At 45.3% G+C, this 13,118-nt stretch overlaps 1 protein-coding gene across 1 annotated transcript in view; it reads right to left on the bottom strand.

Moving 5' to 3' along the window:
- The window catches only part of LOC139378509 (membrane-associated guanylate kinase, WW and PDZ domain-containing protein 2-like), a 271,242-nt gene that overhangs the window by 32,096 nt on the left and 226,028 nt on the right, over positions 1 to 13,118 (bottom strand). Inside the window, exon 11 of the mRNA XM_071120733.1 lies at positions 7,249 to 7,938. Within this exon, the coding sequence (XP_070976834.1) occupies positions 7,249 to 7,938 (690 nt within the window). The remainder of the gene's footprint in view (positions 1 to 7,248; positions 7,939 to 13,118) is intronic.

Raw genomic sequence — 13,118 nt, 5'->3', positions numbered from 1 at the left:
ATGAATCAGTAACATACTAATGGGACTTAGTGCTGCCCCCGTACAGTTAATGAGTTGATTGAATCAGAGCCATACGAAACCCCATGTAGGTGTAGATATTTCCAACATGACACGACACACCTGCACACGCGTACAGACATGCATGTGCACACACACACTCACAACCGTGAAGAGCACTATAATATCACACCGCCAGGCTAACAGCAGGCCATGTCATTATTTAAATGAGATTTGGATAACACTACGATTTGATGGAATTTTGCATAGCTTATGAATAAAGCCCACAGGGACGGTTAGCTATTTTAAATCATATCTGGCGCATGAAAATGGATTTTGTTGCATGCTGGTTCCATGTTCACTCACGTGTTCAATACCAACACACATCTAGATGAGGAACAGTAGAAACGATGTGCACTCCATGCTTCAATCCACATTACAGCTCACAACAACACAATCATTTCTTTATCCCTACTACTCGTATAATACAATCACACTTTAAATCGCACGCTTTAAACACACTCCAAATAAAAGGGCCTAGTTTTGTCAATGGAGCCGTTGAGCCGATCCAGGTTAAGCACCCTACTTAGACTCGCTACACACTTTTGTGAAGCCTTAACCCCTGACTCAATGAAAGTGATCTTAGCACCACTCAACCCTAGTAAATGTGTCTAACCTCTTCCAGCCCCGCTGGGATCTGACCTGGCTGCTCACCCATAAGCCATTTGAATGTCTCTTCCACATCCCTCTCTCTTCCTGTTCCTCTCTCCTAGGGCCATTCTGATTGGCCAAGGATTCCTGCAGCGGCACAGGGCAGTTCTGCATTGGCTCAGCTCTGCATGGTGCATGTTGGTGGAGACAGAGCTGTGAACATGGCTGTTGCTGTTCAGCACTGTGCTGGTCTGGCAGGCAGCCTGCTCTAGCGCCTCTTGCTATTAGCCAATGAATCACTGTCTGGCTGTGTGCTGTATAATCCCTGTGTTGCTGGGCGGTGCACATTGATTCAAAGACTCTCCATCCCTCCCTTCTCTCGATCTCTCCCTCTCTCCTTCTCTCTCTCTTTGTTGTGATAGTCATCTCTGGTTCAGCCATGAGGAAGATATAGCCACCTTAAAGAGCATTATGAGGGAACAGGAGGGAACAGGACAGGCCAAGTGAGCAAGAAAGACTAGAATGACTCACACACTGGCAGCATCCTTCAAGAGAAAACCTCAGTGAGAGAGTGTACTCGACCAGCAAACAGCTATTGACCATGTATGGGTGTATGAGTATGTGTGTACTGTGTATGTATACATATGGGTTTCTGCTGATGGGTAAGCATGGGTGGGCGAACGTATGTGAACTTCACAATCCTGCCACGTTGAGGCACACTAAACGGACATGTCTGAAATCCTCCAATTAGTGTTATGGTGAAGGCAGCTTGGATAATGGCGTAGTTGGGCCTTAATGAGGGTGTCTGCAGCACACTCGCTAATTAGTGGCACTGATGAGAGGCACGGCGGCTATTTGTATTGGCAGAAACAGGCCAGGAGTCAGCGGGGAGTTGAAGGGATGGCTGAATATCTTAACTTTATTAGGAGAACAGGACCGTTTAAAGGTGATCACGCGTAATTCACTGGATGTTAGGGATGGTAAGTGAGTCCGTTTCTGATCCATGGAGGAGAGAGTAAACGGTGTGGACCTCCTCCATTCCTGACGATGAGCGTTATGGGAATTGATACCAATACAAGTGAAGACATACACATAGATGCACACACACACACACACACACACACACGCACACGCACACACACACGCACACACACACGCACACACACACACACACAACCAAACATAAGCTCACGCACACACATTCACATCGCAAGCTCAAGTGACTGCACTGATAAAATCAATTTAGCTGTCATAAGGTAGTTATGAAGTAGCAAACCATGAAGCAATAATGAACAACTATATGACAGGAACAGCAGAAAGCTATGGGCTAGAGGCACAGTGTAAACACAGACATTACATCCACAGTGTATGTACAGCTAATATATGTGTTTCTGCTACCATTAAGCAATGATGATCACTAACGTCACTTCAAATACTATAATATTTGTGGAGACACGGTGAAACACATTCAATGAAGCCTCCACACAGTGACAGTGGTTGCAACTTTCACGGCAAAGCTCATCCGTTGAGTACTGGTGACCATGACAACGTGCAGCCGGGCTACATCATAAACAAACGCACGCACGCAAGCAATCGCACACAAACAGAGTGCTGGGCCCTCTCTGAAATCATACATCTCAATAGTCAATAGCTCCCAGAGATAAGAGCTCTCCCTCATCATAGTTAGTGAGGCCTGTGGCCATCCCCTGACAGACAGAGCTGCTGTGGGGTAACTCAGCCCCCACTGATCATTTAGGATCTCACTAACACTGTCTCTGCCTTTAATGGAGGGGTTGGCACGGCAACCCGCCATAAAAGAGCCACAACAGCGCCGCGAGGCTCTACACGGACAAGAAATCATGAGTGTGTGTGTGTGTGAAAAAGATGAGCGTTTAATAATAAGGCTGTCACAGCTTCCCCCTCTGGTGACAGAGGGTGTCAGTACTAAACACATCCACCAGATGGTGCTGTCTCAGTGTGTTGTGAGGCTGGGAGGTGGTAGACTGTTGACACGTCTGGAGCCGTCTGTCATTAGATGAGCTGCATGGCAGTGCTAGCCACACAACCATCTGGCCCCACCACACGCACACACACACTCATACACACACTCTCATACACACACTGCTGCACAACGGACAGAGCCAATGCATAATCAACTTAGTTAGCTAGTCCTCCCTCTGCTCTCTCTCTCAGTTTGAGAGTGTTTACCAAATAGATGAGCTGTGTGTATGTCTGTGTGTCTGTGTGTATGTGCCATGACACAAACAAGGCATTTGAGAGTCAATGAGAAGAGAGGACATGTTTGCTAGTTGAATGTAATGTGGTGACAGACATTGGTGGTCATCTCTTTACTCTCTCTCTGGGCAGTGAGTTGAGTGGAGGCACAGGTCCTCAGGGACCGAGACAAGGGCCATTTTAATTAGAATGTATGGCCTGGGTCCATTTCCCTGACAGCCCAGCCAAATCGCTGGGCATTAAGAGCTGGAACATCATTACAATGGAATGGTGACAGTTTTATTAGGGCCGTAATGGCTTGGCTAAACGCTGGAAGCTCTCATCCCTGATTGGATTGGAGGGATGGAAAGATATTTTTTCTGTTTTCACCCGAAGCAACAGAAGTCAAGATCTGGGAGCCGGAAGGGAGCGTGAGCTATTGCCTGCAGGGGTTGAGGTCCTTTCCATTCCAATTCAGTTCAAGTTAGGACATGAGGTGAATTGAAATTCCAATTCAATCACTGAAAAAATCCTAATGGAAGAAAAATTAGTTTGTGACAGAATCTCCAGCCAATGTGGTATGGGTGGGGCTAATATGGGTGGGGCTAATAATTTTCCCCACTGCAGACGGCCATGTTTGAAACAGACTGAATCGTGTCAAGTGACTACTATGACCTTTCACCCTCACAGGGTGAGTCTGTCACAAGATGTCCGACAAACAGACATTCCACTGTGGCGTTCTGCCTCAGGGTGGTGGTGTGGAAGAGCTAAATGGTGCTAACTGGGTTTGATGTAATGTGACTAAATCTACATCAGTTAGCTAGCTGCTTCATGGGCCAGCAGGCAGCGCTTCTAGGAGAGCGCCAGGGTCCGACTACCACACAGATGGGAGGCTCTTTGAGTGTGTGTGTGTGTGTGTGTGTGTGTGTGTGGGCATCCCTCATGAGACAAAAATGACTTAACCCTCCTAGCACCCAATCCCACTTCCTGGTCTCACATCTTCTGCTTTCTTCTCTCCTCCATTCCCCTGCTTCCCCCTTCCCTCTGTTTCTCATTCTGTTCACATGCGCTCTGTGGGGCCATGGATTACATGCCAGCCTAATAAAGAAATGTGCAACTGACAGTAGATCAATTCCCAAAATGACATTGACCTTTCTCTGTAAGTTAGTCACCATGGAGCTATCTGCCTGGCTCTCTGACTATTAGTCTTCTACCAGTTGATCAACAATTACTGACGGGGTGTGTGCGTGCGTAGCACCAGTGTAATGGCTGAGTCATTGTGGGGCATTATTGCAATCACACTTCAATAGGGCAGGAGGATTAATGGGAGCTTGCTGATCACAGCAGGCTTAACTACAACTCATGTCCTGCTATCTATGAACCTCTACAGTGGATGGGATCACTCTCTCTCTCTCTCCCCTGAATGATACAAAACGATACTGACATCACATTAAACAAGGTCCATCAAGTAGAGGTTTTCTACCTTATATTAGAAAGTGAGATTTTTCTGACTTTGACCAGTGACATTGAGTTCCTTATACAATTTTAACAGATTTCCTAACCCAAGTAATGTACCTGTATACGTACAGCTTTCATATCACTGATCTATCTGATGTGATCATCTATACAACACTCCAATCATCCTTGAGGAAACAAGAGGAGAATCATAGTATGACTGAGATAAAGATGGCTATGTTGTCTGTTAGCAGGCCTCTCAGACAAACAAGACGGAAATAAAAACACTATAGCGCAAATTAGCAACTAGCGGTGGCTTGTTAACATTCTATATCCTGCTCGCGTCATTGTCTATTTATTTCACGCTGTAATTCTCTGCACACAAAAGTCTTACATACTTTTTCTAAAAGAAAGGTCGCAGAGCAAATAGAAAACAGACACCTTGAAAATGAGTCAGCGATTTTATCAAGCAGGAAATTCAATCAATAAAATCTCCACCTCCTACAGATACAAGTGGACGGGATCACTCCCTCTCTCTCCTCCATGAGATCGCTCTTTCTCCCCTGAATGATACAAAACCATACTGACATCACATTAAACAAGGTCCATCAAGTAGAGGTTTGCAACCTTAGAGAAGAAAGTCAATTTTTCTGACTTGAATAGGTGACGGTAGTAATATTGGGTTCCATATCAAATCTTAAAAGGTGCAATATGCAGAAATCGCTCCACCATTTCCTGGTTGCAAAAATTCTAGTAATTCCCCTTATTTCATTTTATGTGACAAAACAAGCAGTCATTGTGTAGAGAATCATTGTACCATCCAAACACCTCTGAAATATATTTTCCAAAACCAAAAATATTGTATTTTCAGCTGTTTGAAGCTGGTGTACAACACCGAAAGTAAAAGACGCAAAAACGAAACTTAAGAATGGGAAACATAGAAATAGCTCACATAGAACAGATCTACTCTATAGCTGTTCTAATACTCATACTAACCATACTATTTGTGACGTGAAATTGAGTATATAGTATGCTTATTGGTCATAGTATGGATATAGTTAGTATGCCAAAAGTTCCCGGATGTCGTACTACATTCTCCAAAATATGAAGTATACAAGCAGAGGACACTATTTCCGTACTTTAGGACCCACAATGCAATTATTCAGGGAATGAGCGTGGCTTCACATCGTTTTCAGATGAGGAAAATATGCAACGAAGTACAACGAGAGCGTATACAAATTCATTGCTACTTAACTAATTATGACAAATGTTAAGAAAATGTTGACCAATGTAATAAAGTAATGACTTTTCAAATAAGTTACCTTACATGTTATGTTGGCTGACAATTTGTTAGCTACACTGTCATTACAAACTACATAGCATATCATTACAGCAGTATGTACCGGTATATTGTTAGCTAGCTACCTAGCGTTAGTTAGTAGCCTAACGTTGGGCTACTTATACATCAAACTTGCCAGTATATTAACTATAGGCTATCTAACTAACTACCCAATGCTAATTGACTTGATTATTCCCGTCATTCTTAGCTTAGCTAAATATAGTCGTTGTGCGTTCTCAATGGACATCCGGGTGCTTTCATAAATTCGTTCTGGCTATCTACTCCGATTTGCAGAATAATTCATTAACGAGCGCTCAACATCCATTGAATATGGCTGGTGTCAGTAAACCTCAGGAAAAAAATGTCATTAAATTGCTGCCAGCAGCAGCACAGTTACAGTCACCAACGCTCTGGATAACATGAAAACTGCCAGCTTTGCTAGGGCAAGTCAAATTGTCAGAGTGATCTCATTTGTGTCTGGAAGCAGCTAGCAAGCTAGCCAACGTTAGCTTGGGTGCTTGACTGCCGTTGCAAGGTCAGAACACTCAAATCAACCCTACTCTTCGGCCCGAGCGTCCAGTGTGCACTCCGAGAGCAAAATGCTCTGATTTACAACAAACTATCTGACTATGCTCGGAATTTACGAGCGCACTCTGACACTCCAGATTGAATTTAAGAACACCCCCAAAGTCGGAAAATGTCTAACTAGTCATTTGTATACTAACTAGCTAGCAAGAGGTTGCATAGCAACAGCATCAATTTCCGGTAGACAGGCGAAGAGCTAGTACGCTCAACTGAAAGGATACTGTTCGTTTACTAAAATGAACTAATAGTATGTAGTATATACTCACTAAGTATGTAGTATACAGTATGTTAGTAAGAGTGTTCGAACACAGCTTATATCTTACAGTCTTTTTATTTGGGCTGTAATTTTCTGCTCACAAAAGTCTAGACTCTGCACACATACTAAACTTTTAGGTTGCAGTACAAATAGAAAAACTGAAAAACCTTAAAAATGAGTCAGCGTTTTTATCAAGCAGGAAATGTAATTTAAAAAAAATCTCTGTTCGGATGCCAAAGAAAGAGCGCAAGCTAAATACGCACAACATGAGTCCTTCAGAGTAAACGGAAGGTAAGCACTTTTTCTCCCCAGTAAGTAAAATGAAGTAGAGTAAAGATCCCGTGAGAGTAGCTGTGTGTCAGTCAAACACGGCCGTACTGTATAATGGGTTTCTGTGGTCTTAGGACAGGACACACACAGACAGAACACACACACTCACCTGGACCAGGTCACCAGGAAAAAAGAGAGAGAGATAGAGAATAAAAGAGGAGAAAGGAGGAGAAAGGGAAAGACAGCGTGAGAGAGCAAGATATACAGAGAAACAGAGATAGAAGGATATAATATCGATAGAAGAGAGAACGAGAAAGACAGAGAGAAAGAGAAAGACAGAGAGAAAGAGAAAGACAGTGAAAGAAAGAGAGGGGCAGGAAGAGAGAGAGAGAGAGAGATGGGTATATGAAGAAGCTCTTCTACATGGAGAGAAAGACAGGAAGTAGCCAGCCGGTTATCGAGGCCCAAGGCATATTCTTACCTCCTCCACCCCTCTGGATGACCAGGCTGGTCTCAGCCCCGACGGCACACTCCTTGAGCAGCTCCACCACCTGGGTGTGACTGAGGCCCTGCACTCCCTGCTGGTTGATGTCTATGATCAGGTCCCCTTCACACAGACCAGGACACCCCTGGGGCTCCAGCACCTGCTTCACCCTCTGGCCCGTCGGGCTGTCTGCGATGGTGAACCCGAACCCTTCCGCCCCCTTCACCATGGTCAGCGTCAGCAGCTCCGCCTGCGTCGCCCCCGATGACGCCATGGACACCGAGTCCTCGCCGTGCGGCCCGCCGGGCGTCAGGGAGGAGCCGTCCAGGTGGGTGTCGCCGGGGTGCGGCGGCGGAGGGGGTTGATGGTGGTGGTGGGCGTTGAGATGTTGGTCACCGTGCTCCTGGACGAAGCGTGCCGTGCGCGAAATGTAGTCCATGTAGCTGTCGTAGTTGGAGCGTCCATTGACCAGGAGGGGGCGCTGCTCCATCAGGCCCAGGGGGGAGAGGAGGGTGGTGGTGGTGCCGGCGCTGGCGCCCGGGTCCTCGGGGTCGTAGGGCAGCTGGTAGCCACGGCACAGCACCAGGGTTACGCTCTGCCCGATGGGCACTGATTGGAACAGCTTGACCACGTCGGCATGGGTGGTGCCCAGGACACACACGTCATTGATGTACACGATGACATCACCTGGAGGAGGGGAGACACACAGCCAATCAAGGCCAAATAGACTGCAAAAAAAAGACCTATAGGATGTTCAATAGGGCTTATTCAATATTGTGTAGAACAAGCATGGTTCTTTATCATGCAGAATCAGGTCTTTGTCTCAGTATCAATACGCTACATTTCTATCTAAAATGTAATCTGAACGTTGCATTCTACTGAATTAGGTCCCAGAATTACTGTACCTGAATTAGACGTCAGATAATGGACAAAACCATTAGGCACAGAAATACGCTAGTCAGTGAATTGTGTGGTGGACAAACGAGTGAGATTTGCCACACCTCATCACTGTACCTATCGCTAAACACACTCAGCTATATAGATAACTCAACTATTTATTGACAGTTAATACACAATAGCTCTCGCTCTGACAAAGTGCCATATCTTCTTCTCGGTCTCCGGTACTGTATTCAATTTAATATTGTATTCTGTGTTCTGTCAGGTGAGATACGGCTCTATATTTCAAAAGATGTTGATTAAGTGGGAGAACACAAGGTGGCATCCATATTTAATTTCAGTCCCGCCAAAACGCACTGCCCAGGTTTATAATGACAATCATTATTTTTCAATTATAAGCATAATTATTATGCTAATCGGAGAGAGAGGAGAGATAGAGAGATAGAGAGGGAGAGGGACAAAGAGAGAGACAGAGATAGAGAGAGAGAGAGAGAGAGAGAGAGAGAGAGAGAGGGAGATGTATGCACAATTACCACAGATGTTTGCAACTCAGCACAAACAGACCTGGGAACCAGGCTACTTAGCATACCCTGTCAGTGTCATTTCCTTTTTGTGTGGAGACAGAACGCGTTCAGAGTTTAAATGCAGGTTCATACTGACAGAGCTAGCGATAACGTATTCCTGGAGGCAGTGTGACGTGCGGAAGCAGGACTGTTTAATTAATCTGGGTAAATATGGACGACATTTGCCTGGAGCCCTGGTGTCACAATCAATAGCTTCACACGCTTCTGGAAAACAAATGATGGCGCCATGACCTCATCATGCCCTGGCCGCAGTGGCCCAAGAAATCATTCTTTATGACGGGTGACGAGGAGGGACACCACTGCAGGATTTCACTCGCATTTTCTCACACACCAAATATGCAGGTGCATACATACGAACACACTCACACAGTGCCACGCATGCACACACACTTTGTCTCTCTTTCTCTATCCTCCGCTTCTCTTTGACCTCTAGTTCCTTCTCAAAACAATCACGAACCTCTACTCCACATTACCCTACGTCTTAAATCACCAATGTCCTCCAACCTCCACACTATGACCTGACCAATTGAAACACGCTATCTAGCACCAAGGACCATGATGCTTCCATCACGTCTATCTTCATTGTCTAATAACATCTATCTTCTACTAATGGTCGTTCAACAGTATGGAACAGAAGACACCCTCCTCCTGCCAAGAACAGGCCATCATATCATAGTGTTAAAGTGTCCCCAGTAGGGGGGGTCTGACTGAAGTAGAGGCCATATGTGTCCATGGCGGAGGACAGAGTAGCCATCTGGACCATTAGCACATACACACACACAGGCAGAGTGAGAGAGATGGAGAAAGTGAAAGAGAGAGAGAGGGAGAGAGAGATGGAGAGGGAGAGGGAGAGAGAGATGGAGAGGGAGAGAGAGAGATGGAGAGAGAGAGAGAGAGATGGAGAGGGAGAGAGAGAAAGATATGTAGAGGGAGAGAGAGAGATGGAGAGAGAGAGAGAGAGATGGAGAGAGAGAGAGAGATAGAGAGAGAGAGAGAGATGGAGAGGGAGAGAGAGAGAGAGATGGATAGAGAGAGAGAGAGATGGATAGAGAGAGAGAGAGAGAGGGAGGGAGGGAGAGAGAGAGATGGAGAAAGAGAGAGAGAGAGAGAGAGAGAGAGAGAGAGAGAGAGAGAGAGAGAGAGAGAGAGAGAGAGAGATAGAGAGGGAGGGAGAGGGAGAGGGAGATGGAGAGGGAGAGGGAGAGAGAGATGGAGAGGGAGGGGGAGAGAGAGAGATGGAGAGGGAGAGAGAGAGATGGAGAGAGAGAGAGATGGAGAGAGAGAGAGATGGAGAGGGAGAGAGAGAGAGCGATGGAGATGGAGAGAGAGAGCACTGCACTGACAGCACTGCTGTCACTGCAGAATGGCTATTTACTCTATGTCACCCTATTCAGGAAACTAGGCGTATGTCGCAAGTCACGACTTCACAGGAGAGCCGTTTGAACGTAAAAGTATTTGTTTATCAAAATGCCTTCTCGAACATGTGAACTTTCATGCCTTAATAACAAACTTGTATGCCATCTGTAAATACGAATAAAAAAATAAAATTACGAGCCCTGTTGGTTAAGCCACAGAAAAAGACAGCAATCTTCCCACTAGCCATGACTGGATGAGATAATGAGTGGGCTGGACATGCCGTGAGAGGAGTTCGTATTGGTCTGCCATATAGAGGCTTAATTCTGTCTAACGCGGCTTTAAAAAAATGTATTGTGTAGTGGAGCTGCATAAGTGTTGCTCTCCACTTTCTGGAGGATCAAGTTTTGAAATCAGTGGAAATAGTGTATGGTAGCTAAAGACATGGAGAAAACACCTGTCTCTGGATCACATCTTCAAACTAAGGACAACCGTGGCATGGCATTCGTGACAGGGAGATATGTCCATCATGCATGATGATGTATACAGGTAAGACAGTCTAGCGTTAGCTAGCTACATTTTCAGATATTACACATTTCTAATTTTGACGGAAAGTGGTTTCATTTCAAGCTAAACTGTACTGTTAGCTAGTTAGCTAATGTTAGCTGGTTGGCTCCCTAGCTGACGTTATTAGTGGTATCCCAGAGCCGTTTGCTTTTCTAGTTAGAGCCTAATGTTAGCTAGCTATCATTGAACCTGGTTGGTTAGCTCCCAGCATATTCATGCAGGGTAGTAACGACATGATTTGGCACTGTGTTCATTGTTGTTTACCTAGATAACGTTAGCTGGCTGGCTCGTTAGCTTACGTGACATGTGTGATTGTACACGTTGTTTACCTAGCTAGGTCCATTGTTTACCTAGCTAGCTAGCTACATGTCTTTAGCTAAAGTGTACAACACCCGTTGTACACTTTAATGAAATTGTTGCCAGCAGAGCTGGTTAGGCTGTTTTCATGTTATCCAGAGGTAAACAAATCATCGGTCAGGGAGTCAAGTGTGTGCTCTGAACGTTCCAAGAGCGAAACGAGATGGGTGGGGCTAAAGCTTAAGAGGGTGTGAACGATGCTGAATGGGTATAGACAAAAAAAGAGCTCTTCACTACATACCAAAACATTCAAAGGTCATTTTCTCAAAAGTGAGTTTACAGGTTTATCGACTTCTCAAAACAGAATTACTTTCCCAAAGTTCCTCAAAAATGCAGTGTATGATATACCATTTTAGTGTATGATATACCATTTTGTTGCTCTACTTGTATCCAATGTAAAATACACAATTTCAAATGTTGCTCCATAAGACCGAATCCAGGTGGTGAGTCACCTTTAAGAATACTAGGTAGCGTCCCTTCACAGGCAGATGCTTTACGTTTTTAGACAAGGGTACGTGTGTGGGTTTAGTGGTGGAAACAAAGGTACGTTGCTATTGGTTTGATTGCATGAACCCAACTCTATGTCAATGGACCCCATCACACACCGTGTCACTTTATCCTCCTCCAATACTGTACATTCCAGGTCACTGTATAAGGTCACTTACTTTACCATGAAAAATACTGTGCTTTCCCTCTAACAAATAGAGTGTCACATCTAACCACTGTGTCCCGGCTGAAAGAGATGGTATCATATGTTTTTCCTCGACACATTTCTCTGGGTCTGCAACCATGTAGCGAAACAGGCAGAAGAGGTGTGAGTGTGTGTGTGTGTGTGTGTGTGTGTGTGTGTACGGACGAAGAGCGACAAATAATCCTTCTGAAATTGGGAATTTCACACTTCCACAGGCCTGGTTTCCCTCTCTCCCTCTCTATTAACTATGTGCTGTTAGAATCCAACACAGTTTAACTAGGCCACTGAGTCTGGAGGGAGAGAGGAGAGGAGAGGAGGAGAAGAGAGGAGAAGAGAAGGAGAAGAGAAGAGAGGAGAAGAGAAGAGAGGAGAAGATAAAGGGGAAAGGATGTTAGGAGGACCACAGAATAGATAGTATACCTAGCTATACAAAGTATTGCCTAATCAGACCATTACTAATCTGTTACAGCTGGCTGGTAGGCATTATTGCAAACTTTACTTGGCGATACTTCCTCAATTCCCGACTTGGAAGACAATGCATGTTTTCAAAACTTCCATGGATAGTTGCAGGTGGTTTGTTTGAATTTAGAAAATGCTGAAGTAACACAACAATGTGTACACTGACATCTTGTCTATTTCAAATCTTCTCATTGATCGAGACAGGTGAATTCCATTCAACACGACGATAGATTTCTGAGTCACGGTCATTACACACTTTGGGGTGGACCCCCACCTGTCTCAATGAGATTTGAAAATATTTGAAATAGACAAGATGGCGGTGTTGGTCATGGAACAAAAAATGAATTTCATTTGGAAGTTTTTTTTTTTTTTTTGAATTTTACCCCTTTTTCTCCCCAATTTCGTGGTATCTAATTGTTGTAGTATCTTGTCTCATTGCTACAACTCCCGTACGGGCTCGGGAGAGACGAGGATTGAATGTCATGCGTCCTCTGATACACAACCCAACCAGCCGTACTGCTTCTTAACACAGCGCGTATCCAACCCGGAAGCCAGCCGCACCAATGTGTCAGAGGCTACACCGTGCACCTGGCAAGCTTGGCTGGCGCGCACTGCGCCCGGCCCGCCACAGGAGTCGCTGGTGCGCGATGAGACAAGGAGATCCCTACCGACCAATCCCTCCCTAACCCGGACGACGCTAGGCCAATTGTGCGTCGCCCCACGGACCTCCCGGTCGCGGCCGGTTACGACAGAGCCTGGGCGCGAACCCAGGGACTCTGATGGCACAGCTGGCGCTGCAGTACAGCGCCCTTAACCACTGCGCCACCCGGGAGGCCACTATCCATGAAAGTTTAAAAGACATGCGTTATCTTCCAAGTTGGGAATTTATGAAGTTATCGCCAAGTAAAGGTTGATCGCCAAGTAAAGGAAAATGATCTGTACACCACCTAAGTAATAAT

The sequence above is a fragment of the Oncorhynchus clarkii genome, chromosome 21 (assembly GCF_045791955.1).
Source record: "Oncorhynchus clarkii lewisi isolate Uvic-CL-2024 chromosome 21, UVic_Ocla_1.0, whole genome shotgun sequence".
In the NCBI taxonomy this organism is placed as follows: domain Eukaryota; kingdom Metazoa; phylum Chordata; class Actinopteri; order Salmoniformes; family Salmonidae; genus Oncorhynchus; species Oncorhynchus clarkii.
Note: the sequence above shows the minus strand (reverse complement) of the source record. Positions and strands in the feature narration are given on the sequence as shown.